The sequence below is a fragment of the Cupressus sempervirens genome, chromosome 9 (genome assembly GCF_028749045.1).
Source record: "Cupressus sempervirens isolate cs-2001-9-10 chromosome 9, ASM2874904v1, whole genome shotgun sequence".
Lineage (NCBI taxonomy): Eukaryota > Viridiplantae > Streptophyta > Pinopsida > Cupressales > Cupressaceae > Cupressus > Cupressus sempervirens.
The window spans coordinates 563638369-563651020 of record NC_143126.1 but is presented as its reverse complement, the minus strand read 5'-3'; the positions used below and the strand labels follow the sequence as shown (position 1 = coordinate 563651020).

At 34.0% G+C, this 12652-nt stretch overlaps 1 protein-coding gene across 1 annotated transcript in view; it reads left to right on the top strand.

Moving 5' to 3' along the window:
- The first annotated feature begins 9175 nt into the window (after positions 1 to 9175).
- LOC149539898 (wiskott-aldrich syndrome family protein, putative (DUF1118)) overlaps positions 9176 to 12652 on the top strand; it is a 52490-nt gene continuing 49013 nt past the window's right edge. Inside the window, exon 1 of the mRNA XM_089801119.1 lies at positions 9176 to 9324. Coding sequence (XP_089657245.1) covers positions 9190 to 9324 — 135 coding nt within the window. The 5' untranslated portion in view covers positions 9176 to 9189. The remainder of the gene's footprint in view (positions 9325 to 12652) is intronic.

Here is a 12652-nt window from a genome sequence, read left to right as displayed (position 1 = left end):
AAAATAGCTTGTATATTTTATCTTGGTATATATGCGTGCATCCATATATACTTGAATAAATATACCTAAAAAAAAATATCATAGTATAAAATCACACCAGTACAATTATTAAATCATAGCTTAATGCTAGAAAAATGATTCCCCCCTTTGTTTTTTAGAATAATCACCTTTATGTTAAATACCTTGGTTCAAAATATAATCTCAAAGTAATAAGAACATAAAGTCATGGGGCTAGAAAACATCTCCCCTTTTTCCCATACATATGCCTCTAAGATTGGAAGTGTTTCAAAAAGTAAATTTTTGAAATAAAACATTAAGAAAGATATAACTATGTGCATACAAAGGATGGCATAAAAATTATTAAAAAAATGCCCCATTTCTATATAGAAAGAGATGTGTAAAACCATAGTATAATTGATAGTGAGACACACTAATCAATACTTGGTGAAAGACAAAGAATCAGTGAAAATTGTAGCTATAAATCATCCCCTTGAAAAGGTATAAGTAACAATGAAATTAATATACCCTATTTAACATTTGGTGCAAAGTCTAGCAAATAAATCAGATTTGTACCATCCTTTAGCAAGTTCTTCAAATAAACAATAAATGCAATATGTGTTATGCATATATAAGAGTGTGAACTATTTAATTTCATTTTGTAAAATTAATATAGGTATGATTATATAATATATAAACTAATAAGATATAACCTTCTATTGAAGTACTCCACCAAAAAAAAGTGTTTCCTACAAATAATAATCAAAATGAATATCTTTTCATATCATTTAATTTAATTTATAGAATTAATGATTAAAAATAGAGAAAAAGATTAAAATTTTTTTTAAAAATTTAGATAAATTTTTTTAATAAAGCTTACAACACAACTATTAATTATAAGCTTCTTAATTAGAATAATTGAAATAATGAATCACAATAGAAATAAAAAAGACAAAAAATTGATACTCAAATTTTATATAAAATGTTATATTACACTTATTTTTAAATAAAATAAATATCTAAATTAAAAATATGGATTATAACAATAGACAAGAATAATAATTATGAAATGACAAGTTCTGTAAGTCTTACACTAAAATCATCAGCCTCAATTGATCACCCTCGATATAGATTGAACTACAAGTTTAACACTAAAATTACAAATAAAAAATCAAGGGGAGGATTGCAAGTGATCGTTGTACATCAAATCCTAATCTATTTATTGCAATATCAAACAAAAAAGATTTGATGGAAATGAATTTGTGAAAGAATATTGAGAAATTATATGCTCTGCCCTGTCGACTGAAACGTATTCAGCATTTATGGTCAATTAACAGTTTGAATGCGACACTAGGCAGGAAGGCTGTGCGAAAACCTTTTCTGGTCCGAGCAGTAATCATAAATCATGTAATTCTCGCGCACCCATTTTAGTTTCTACTGCTCACTAAAATCCAAGGCCACTTGACTCCACCATGAATTTATAGAGCAATCACAAGAGATTCTGCACAAATTAGAACATTAGGAGAAAAAAGTTGGAAATTGATTCAGAAAAAAATCTAGTAGATTTCGATTGATTACTCTGTTGTACTCGAAATCTGAATCAGGGCCACCAGGGCAGAAGACACAAATATATCCAGAGAGGCGATGTGAGGGCAGGGATGGGGTTTTGACATGACGGCGACAACGGTAATGCTGGATGCAGTGCGCACGAGCTTTGCCCTGAGCTTGGGCAGCACCATCGCCTTGTTGATTTTCGGCAGAGTGGCAATCATTTCCACTAGTTTCGGTGCTCTAGATAAGCCGTAGCGCCTGCACACATTCCCCAGGCACATACAAGACATAATTATGGAGGGGGAGGGAGAGTGGGAGACGTGGGAAGAAGCGTTGCGAGGGGAGATGACAACAATGATGAGCTTCTCGCCCATGTTGCAGTTGGAGGAGTTACCGCTGATGAAGTAGAATGGGCCATGCGAAGTGAATTGGAAGACAAAATTGCTGTCCTTGAAAGATGCGATCGGATTCACGGCACCGCAGCTGTAGTAGTCCTCCGCGCTCACTCGCTCCACAGAATCCATGGTCGGATTGCACTTGAACACGAGGGAGTCGCCAATGAGGAACTTGTTCTTCCCAACTCAGTCATTGAAAGACATGGTGTTAGACGCCGGCGGAGCCCAATCAGCGCTGTCGCCCACCATGTACTGCCGAGCAGCCGCCGCACTGAGAAGCGCCGCCAGAAAACATGCAGCTGCCATGCAACAAGAAGAAGAAGAAGAGTAGGACACCATCTTGGGCTTAGCAGAGCAGGGCAGAGAGAGTGAGAGAGCGGAACGACTCTGAACCAGAAATCACTAGTAGAGGAGGAGAAAACTGATGGGAAAAGGGGGAAAATCTGAGGCACAACTCCACAGCAAAGGGAAAGAAAGCTGATTGGCAAAGGTTGAAAAATTTGAAGCAGTACTCAACAGGAAAGGGGGAGAAACCTGAAGAATCTATACCAGAAAATGACTCTTGACTTGCTGTCTCAATGCAGAAAATGCAAGCAACAACTGCTTTGGATATCATATCAGAATTTTATCAAAAAAGCGTAAAAGATAGTGCTGTTAAGAACAGTGCAATGATACAAAACACAGTGAATGCAAGGCATGCAAAAGTAATGATTAAGCAATTTAAAAATGCATAAAGAGAATGAACCATCATTCATATTATGACGTGAGAGATAAAGAGTTAGAAATAATAATTGCAAAGAGAATATTCTAAACATGCAAGAGACAAAATTAGAAACTTAAAAATTAGAAACTTAGAGAGTGTAGTTTCAAAAAAAAATTGATTAGATAAGAAATGATATTAAAACTTTTTAATTATAATATTACAAAAGAATTAATATTATTATCAAAATAAAAAAGATAATATTTGAGATTTTGATATATATGAAATGATAAAAAAAATAATAATAAAAAAAAAAAATTAGCACAAATTTTGATAAAGGAGATTTAGAATAAACTTGACTAACAAAGTAAGGGGAGTTAATCAGGTTTAGAATAAATTCAAAACCTACACAAATTAGAGCAAACAAGAGTTAATTAGGTTTGGCGGTAAACCAGCCAAACCCAAAAAAAAATTCAATTTCTTCCATCTTAAGAAGATTAAAGAAGAAATTAGTGAAATCTCTCTCAAGAGTCTCCTTCAAATCGTACCTTCATGCAAACACTCAAAAACAAAGATTAAACTGCTCTGATACCATGTTAGAAATGGAAAAAGAAATATGTAAATAAGCAATACCAAGAAAGAATCTAAGCGAGTTAATGCATGAAAAGATATTACCATAAGATAGGAGAGAGAAAGCTTCAAGATCCAACACCATGAGACAAGATATTTGAAAAGGGGAAAGCAAAGAAAACCCCTTGTGAGCATTGTAAATGAGGCATGAAAAGCCAGAGAGAGAGAGAGAGAGAGAGAGAGAGTGTAGTGCTTACCCTCGTTCACATCTTCTCTGGACATATTATTGCTATTATTATCAGACTTTGATGGACTAGTTTTATGTAGATGTATTAGTGGTATTGTTTTGACACTATCAGACATTATGTTATGGATTCAGTTATTATATGATGAGATCATTTAGACTTCACATTTCATGTATGTATGACGATCATTATATTGTTTTCAGTTACTGCTGATGATTAGTTAGATGGTTGATTATCTTATGTGTTTTATTATGGATACTTACCCCATACTTGCATGTGTATGGTGTGCGTGTTTTCTTATTGTATGGCGTTTCTGATGTGGTTAAGGAAGGGAGTCGTAGTCACCTGCTTAGTCGGGATCTACACGATGCACCACTTCCTGCCATTGCCTGTTTAGCTTAGCACTATATATATTGTATGTACATGCATGGCTTTTCTGCAGGTTGTAGGTACCGAGTATCGACTTCCCTGAATTGCCAGGATGAGCGTACCCTATTATACTATCTCAATGATAAGAGAGGGGAGATAAATTCTCAAGTCCAAATCCCAAACCCTAAAACCATTTGTCCTAGTGAGTTAGGACAAGTATTTGAGTTGAGTACCCACTGAATGTGTCGGATGACATTTTGTGATTTTTAATCTTTTAGACTGATTTCGTATGAATTGTCCTATGATGGGTTTTCATATTTTATCATGAAGGTCTATGGTGAATTTTCTATTAATTAAGTCTTAACAAATAGATTTAATTAATAAATTAATTATTTGAGAGATTAAATATCATGATTTTTGATATTTTGATTATGATTAGTTCAAGGAGAATTAATCAAGAAATAAAAGAATTAAATTAAAAGAAAATTAGAAATTAAAATAAATAATAATTATAAAATATTAATAAATTAATAAACAAATACTAATAATAAAAGTTATAAAAAAATTAAAATAAAAGTTATAAAAATTAAAATGGGAGTTATAAATGGAAATTAGTTAAAAATAATTGGAATTATAAACTTGCTTGAAAATTAATGCAGTTTTCCATTTTTCATGTGTCAACAACACGGGGGTTAGTGCATCAATTGAGCACATGGTGTCTACAACCCTAGGGCTTATCAAAAAGGTTGGAAATAGGTCCATGCTTAGTTGACGATATCTTCCAGCTGGTTCTAGAAGCATTCTAGGGTTATCTGAAAGCTCTTTATATTCGGGCATTCCTTAATAGCTTGGACATAGCATGGATAGTGTGGTTAGCATGGAGAACAGTTGAAGCATTGGAGGATTCGAGAAAATTCTGAAGAAGGGGAGCTTGCTCTGCGGGTTATCTGAGAATAAGCGAGTTAGCATCAGAATCCGAGTAGATTCTTGTGATTTCATTATGATACTTCTGCATCTTGCTTTCCCTTGTCTTCTTCGTATTTTCCATATGTCTTCATTGTGCATTTTCAATTTGGGCAATTAAGTTTTGTATAAGGATTCTATATGCTTAGATCTGAAAATAATACGGACTAGGGTTGCAATTCATGGACAAACCCATTAGAATTAGCCATCAGAGAATTTTAAAAGAACAAGTTTCATAGAGAGGTTCTGAAAATGAAAGCTTGTATTTTTATAAACATACTAAGATTCTGTATATTATATATATATATATATATATATATATATATATATATATATATATATATATATGTACATATATACATATATATATATATATGTACATATATATATATATATATATGTATATATGTACATATATATATATATATATATATATGTATATATATATATATATATATGTATATATGTACATATATATATATATATATATACACACATAAACCTTGTTATATATATATATATATATATATATATATATATATATATATATATATATATATATAATCACAACCTTACTATGGCGGAAGCGTTTTTTATAAACGTATTTTGCAACTTATTAAATCGCGCTGCGATTCTTTGATAAAACAAATACTAATGCATGTTTGGGTGGGGGCGGAATCGCACCCCGTACCCGTGCTTTAAAGGGTCGCACGGTACCTGCTACGCAGTGTACCCGAGACTGTATTGGTCGTAGGGTACCCACGGCAAATGTCACAACAGTGACAGCCGACGACATATTCGATTCGGCTTTGTTCTAAGGAAATTTTGTTATTCGATTTCCTTTATGAATCGAAACTAATAAAAATTCGGTTCCGTTTTTTATAAAATGCAAAAAAAAAAAATATTATATTATATATGTACATATGTATATATTTAAATATAAATAAATAAATAAATATATATATATATATATATATATATATATATATATATATATATATATATATATATATATGTTATTAAAAGATTTAAAGTTGATAATAAAAGATTTATAAATTCATTTTTTTTAATGATGAATAGTTTTGTAATTTTATAGTTTTAACTATTATGAATTAATTAATAGTTTAAGATTATAAGATATATGAAGCATATGAAAATTAAGTTAGTGGAAACGTCTTTTAAATATTATAATTGGAAACTGAAGTTTAGAGGGAATTTTTAATCCATCCAAAAAATTAATACATGGAAAAACGTAGGAAAATGTTCTTCCTCTAAACTTGGAATACAAAAACTGAGATTTTGCATATGAATTCAAATTTGAAAACTTAGCAAAACCAAAACATGTGTTTACATTGTGTATTCATTATGCTAATGTTTTGGGTTTTGGGTTGACTAGTGTTGACCGGTATAGGACGTCTACCAGAGGCTTGGGGGGTTATGTGAATGTGATGTCTTGATGATGTTTTAATCTCGATCTTTATAAACCCAACCATGATTATGTGATGGAATGCTCTATAAATTGGTTGTGAATACTGATTGTTATAGTTGAGATTCTTATGTTTGGGACCCTTGACTTAACCATTATTTTTGGTCATCGATCAATTATCCTTGGATATATTCTAGTCGCCATGATGGGACTAATATGTGGATTTATTATTAATGATGTCATGTTGTGACATGTTTGACTCAACCATTTTGGAGTCTTCGATCAGTATGATTTTGAGATATATTTTGGTTATTGAGAACCAATGGATATTTTTTATTATCAGTGATACTTCAGTTGCCAATAGAGAGCTGTTGTGTTCATGATTTTCTATGGATGTTGCTCATGGTGATTTGATGCTTTTATGCATATTTGATGATTTTTAATCATGGATATTTGTTGATCCTTATTATGGTGATTTTGTGGACTTTCTTTATGATTATGATACCATGAGCATTAGGGTAGGATATTTGCATGTAGTGTCGGGAAGTGGCTTGCAATGGGGGTCGGGGCCCTAAGAGGCTGCCAGGGTAACTCATTGTAAGTTGGATTAATAAGTGATAACATTCACACACTTAATACTAACTAAATGAACCTAAAAAGATAAGAGTTTTTGGTTCTCGCCCATGCCTTGAGTGCTTGTATGGGCTAGGATGGGAGTAGAGAGAACGCATGGTTGCGACCTTGCATTCCATAGTATGCCTTGTCAGTATGAAAGGATACTAGTGGCCGCATGAGATCTGTATGGACCCGTGAAATTTAGCTAACTGCCAGGGTAACTTGTACGAGATAAATGCAATGACACTTTTCCGCTTGCATAGTAGGTTCCTACATGTCATTGTGTGCCTCTGGGAAGTAGATGTCTATTTTGTGATTCGAACCTTTGAGTTAGCATACTTTTAGGATTCCTGGACTTTAGAGTCGTGTGCTATGTGGTTTTGATAACCTATTTGGGACTTGAGATTATCTCCTCAGCACGGTGGGAGTGGACCACTTAGGTACCACGCGGTCGGGTGGTAGTGTATTTTCCACTCTTATCATTTGAGATTCATTGAGACATTGTGGTTAATGCGTCCTTCGTGATGGTGGATATGTATCCTTTCATTGATGATTAGCATATGTTAGATGATGATATCTTATGCTTTACTTTTTATGTTAGTAGGATGTTTAGGAGTGACATTCCTACTATGATAATACCGATGATCTCTTCGGTGCTTGGAATGTTACGCACGGAAGGATGGCTAGGATCCACGATGGTCTAATGATGCTATTAACGGTTGGGAGGAACTGTGCACTTAGTTTATTTTGTAGATCTTTATGATAGATGTAAATGACTTTTATGATGATGTATCATGAGTATCATGTGATTATCTTTACTTTGATGTATCATGGATTAGAATAGGATGATATACCTTATTCTACATATGTATATTCTTTTAAGCCTTCATACCCTATGACATGTACAGAGGATGAATGAGCATTTGGTTATGTAATGAATGAACATTGGACTTATCAATATTATTTCATGTGGATGTTGTACTAGATGGATTCATGTAAGTAATTCACGTTAAGGGGATCTTAAAGAATGTAATCTGTTGTATATGTTAAGTTTACTCTTTAGATGGACATTGCTATTGCTTTTGTTATTACGAATAAGTTATATGTGGTATTTACTTTCATGGGAAAAAAAAAAAAACTGCTACCAAACTTAGTGAAATACTAGGTTAATTCTTTGGATCCCTTGGCGGGGCATTACAGAGAGAGAGAGAGAGAGAGAGAGAGAGAGAGAGAGAGAGAGAGAGAGCAATCGCTCATAGAAAAATTGAGAAGAGGAAGAAACCTCATTAGAAATGAGAGAGGAGGGTCATCTCTTAAATAGAGATGAGAGAGAGTAGTTAGAATGTAACTCCCATGTCTATGAATGCCACCATTCATAAGTGTGTGAGGCCAAGTGTGAGATTCCTCTTAAGGAGGAATAATCTAAATTACAAATTACAATAAATATTTGTCCTCACATATTCCACTAGAGGACAAAAAAAGAAATATATTAGGATACCTTGGCTTATATCCTAATATATTATAACAATAAAGAAAGGAGGTCTAACCTTAGTTTATAAACACACCAAGGAAAGATTACAACTTCTAACAAATATAGGTGGCACCCTACAACATAATCATTTGGGAGGCCTTTGGTTCAAATCTAGAGACCATGTGAGCTCCCTAATTTTGCATTTTTCAAAAATTTACAAGGAAATTTCATTTATCATTCTCGTAACATATTCCACAAGTCATGCTTTTAATTGAAGTTTTAGGGCTACATCATCAAATACAATGTCACATTAGCATGCTTTTGGGTAAGTTGTCTAAATGAAACCCTGAAAATGTGAGACCAAATGTAGTTCATTCAATAATGACTAGTCACCATTTAACAAAAACAAGTTTAAAGTCATAACTATTGGTACAATGTTATTGAAAATATTAGAATTAGATCACTAAGTGTGGATAAAAACTTAACACCACAACAATTAAAAGGCATTCAATCCTCTCCCATAATAATTCATGATGTTGCAATGATCATGTGTTGTCCTTCAATAAATACAAGCATTTGATTTAGAAAATTGACTTTCTATTTCTACATTGAAACAACTAGTACATCATCTAGTAAATTATACATTAAAAAAACTTTCTTTTTAATTTATCTTCAAAATATATTAGACTTACCATTGCACACCAAGGTGCTATTGCTAGTAATATTAAATTAATTCACTTGTAAAATTGTGAGTTTTTGTGCACGTCAGAAGAATGTGGTGGAGCCAAGCTGAGGGTAAGTGTGTGCGGATGTGCTGGCGTGGTGAAACACAATTGGAAGAAATTTATACAGCGAGATGAGGGAGGAAAGCATAAGGATAGAGAGTTATGGAAGGCTTTGGATTGGGTTGTTCCTCGTCACCTAGAAGCATGGCATCCTCTCTGTGCCCTCGCTTAGCATATGGAAGACCATCCCCTATACTCGCCATGGCCACGCAGAGGACTCCCTCTGGCACACAGAAGGTATTCTCATCTTTTCCAAACTAGGAATTTAATGATTGCCAAACATGTACTGTAATGCGAGTTTGCAAATGAGGGAAAAAAAATGTAAAGATGAGTTCGCAAATGAGGGAAACACTGTAAAGCTCAGTTTCCAAATGAGGCAAACAATGCAAAATTGAGTTTCTTTTCTTCGTAACTTAAGTTAGTTGAAATGTTGGTGGTTAATTTGCTGGAATGAATGTTCTTCTGTTCTAACACTAAATTGATGATTGATTATAAACATAGGCGTTAATCTTCCAACAAAAAGAGATTCGGAAAATTATTTCCAATTTTTTAACTTTATGATAATGTAAGCTCTTATCTTGCTTATCGATACGGTAACCTAGACTGCTCAACGAGGAATTACTGTATGTAGTTCTGTCCTGGCCTCTATGGTCAAATGAACACCACAAATCACTTGATTTGAATGAATGGACCTCACAGATGACTCGAAAATTCATCGTCGCACTTTGCAACTATTAACATAAAATTGATAACATCTTGAACTCAGCAATAACACAACATAAACTTTGGATAACGTTTTCAAAATAACACCCGTTGGCAACTAACTCTGCGTGCACCCAACCAGCTGGACCAACCTTCACAAAGCACTCATATTCAGCCCATTACTCCGAAAATTGGCTGACAATGGTTCGAAAATGCCTGCTGATCTCTTCTAATGCTCATTGGCAAGAAACCTGCACAATCGAAGATGTTTTGGGCTTGAACTGGAAACCCATACGATACGAATAAGAAGACAAAATGCTTCGCTGTCACTTCCTCCTCTTGCATGCTCATTCAGAATGGAACTGCTGAGTTTCATTGGTTGGTGGTTATGAAACTACCCTGGCAGTTTTGCTTGAAACTGCCACTGACAAATGAAATCACCCCTTAAATGTGTTTTTAGTTGTCAAAACTTTTGAGGCCATAACTTTTGCATATGGACTCAAAAGGAGGTGCCATTAAGCGCATAATTTTTGAGAGGAATCTGAATATGAAATAGTATTCAAATTTTGATGCAACCAAATACTATTAACCCCTTGCAACACTATATTTCTGGGGTCCAAGCTGTGCCAACCAATCATTCGTTTTAATTTCTTTCCGCCAAAGCCTGTTCTGTCCTATTCCATCTCAAGCCCCTCTTCAGCGTTGACTAATTTGATTTTGTGTTTTTTGGATCAACTTTGGTGTTAGATATACATCTCTTTTATTTTATTGACAATGAAACATAGCCATGTGCTATGGGAAAACATTGCTCTTCTCAACATTCTTGTAAGAAAGTGGCCAGTTACAGAACCATTATTGATAAGTTATGAATATGAATCTATGATACACTTAGACTCACATAAGAAATAATTGCGATGGAAATTATGGAATAGAGTTTCTGAAAAGCAGATATCAAAAGGTGAAAGGATTAGACGTGATCCTGCAGAATGGGCTTAAGATTTAAATCTAAAAGAAAGAAGGGTCAGAAGGGACCGTCAGCAAGTTGTTTGAAATGTTCAAGTGACCTCTTTGCAGGTGAATGCTTGTAGAACAAGCCTCAGCAACTAGGTTGCTGATTTGGGTATGGGTAGGGGATATAGGCACGGCCATCTTTTCCCCCTTTGGTATGGATATGGGTACGTCTGCAAATGCGCACACAAAAACACATAAGCATAAATTATATATATATGTTCAAACATCGAAGTCATAAATATAGAAAGGAGAATGGTGCTCATAAATCTATAATAGCCAATAAAATTATAATCAAAATACTTCTAATATCATATTCATAATTTGTTAAAAATGAAAATACTCAAGCCTCAAAATGTCATCACACAATAAAAATTCAAATTCAAATTTACATTTAATATTCTTATTTTCTTCATCAGAAGCATCAGACAGTCTTGGCTACTTCATATTTTGCTTCTAAATATTTAAAGGCTTAATAAGTTAATACAAAGATTTGCTTGGCATATTCAAATATAGATTTGATGAGAATCAAAAAGTAGTGCATATTTTATTTCATATGCATGCACATATTTTTGTGTAGTTTCTTGGGTACGGCCTCAAAACAAACCCAAACACCCAAGAAGTACCCAAGCCATACCCAGAATCGTACCCGAACCATACTAGTGCGAGGACTTAGGCTTTACCAGCAATTCCAATAGCATAGCTTTGCAAGTATAAAGAGGTAAAATAACACTCCTTGCATTGTTCATATTTTCTGAGAGTCTACAACTATAGCTCATTTAAGCATTTTAGCTAGCTGGTACAAATACTTTGCTCCTTATGAGAAATACATTATTTAGCTCTTTAAGAGAAATGATATAGATACTTCTAGAAGACAAACAATGAAAGACCAATAGTCACCATTGAGAATTCCACCTTAGATGTTACTTTAGGAATTTATAGTTGGGTTTCCCCAATGAGAACCCAATGCATAAAACCACTTGGTCTCATGGACAACAATCCTTGGATTGTTGCAAAGTACATGTTAGTCTCTTTTCTATATGGCTAATGAGAAATAGTGTGATGATCAAAAGGATGCTTCCATTTCACTTGATCAGTTAGGAAATAAGTCCTTCACTATCACTGGTTTGCATCCAAAATAATTTTGAAAGTGGACCTACTTTTAGTTTCAATGATTTAGTTCACAGATTTGTTGAAATTTTTTTGTGGGTAGAGTTAATTTGAGTTCATCTATACATAAATTTATAAATATACCAATTAAATACATGGTTGCTTGTCCTCAAGCAATTTCAGTTCTAGATAAAGTAAACCAGTTGGGAAGGTATGCTCATTCTTATTTTGTTGCCAAATTGGACATTCCCTAATGTATTTCAGGACTTCATTCTTGACCCCTTCCATGTGAACCTCTCTTGAATCTGCTTAAAAGTCTTGAGGAATCCTAGGTGACCAGCCAATGGTGTGTCATGGAATGTCTCAAGATCAACTCTATGTGGTGTGGTGTGAGGAAAGCACTAAATAAATTCTATTCTCATAGAAGATCAACTCATTTGTTATTGAGTACCTGTCATCCAGAGTGGTACCCTCTTTTAGTCCTGCTTCCCACGGATGCTTGGCATACTTCACTGCAATCCTCTCGTTCAAATCAGCTGGTATCTCCACTAAGGAACATATAGGTGATTTCTGAGAGAGTGCATCTGCTACCACATATTTCTTCCCTTTGATACAATGTCAAAGTCATAGGCTTGTAGCTTGGTGATCCATTTGGGCTGCCTATAATCAAGATCCTTTTGGTTCATAAAGTACTTTATGCTATTATGATCTTTCTCAATCGACCATTTGTCTCCCACCAAATAAG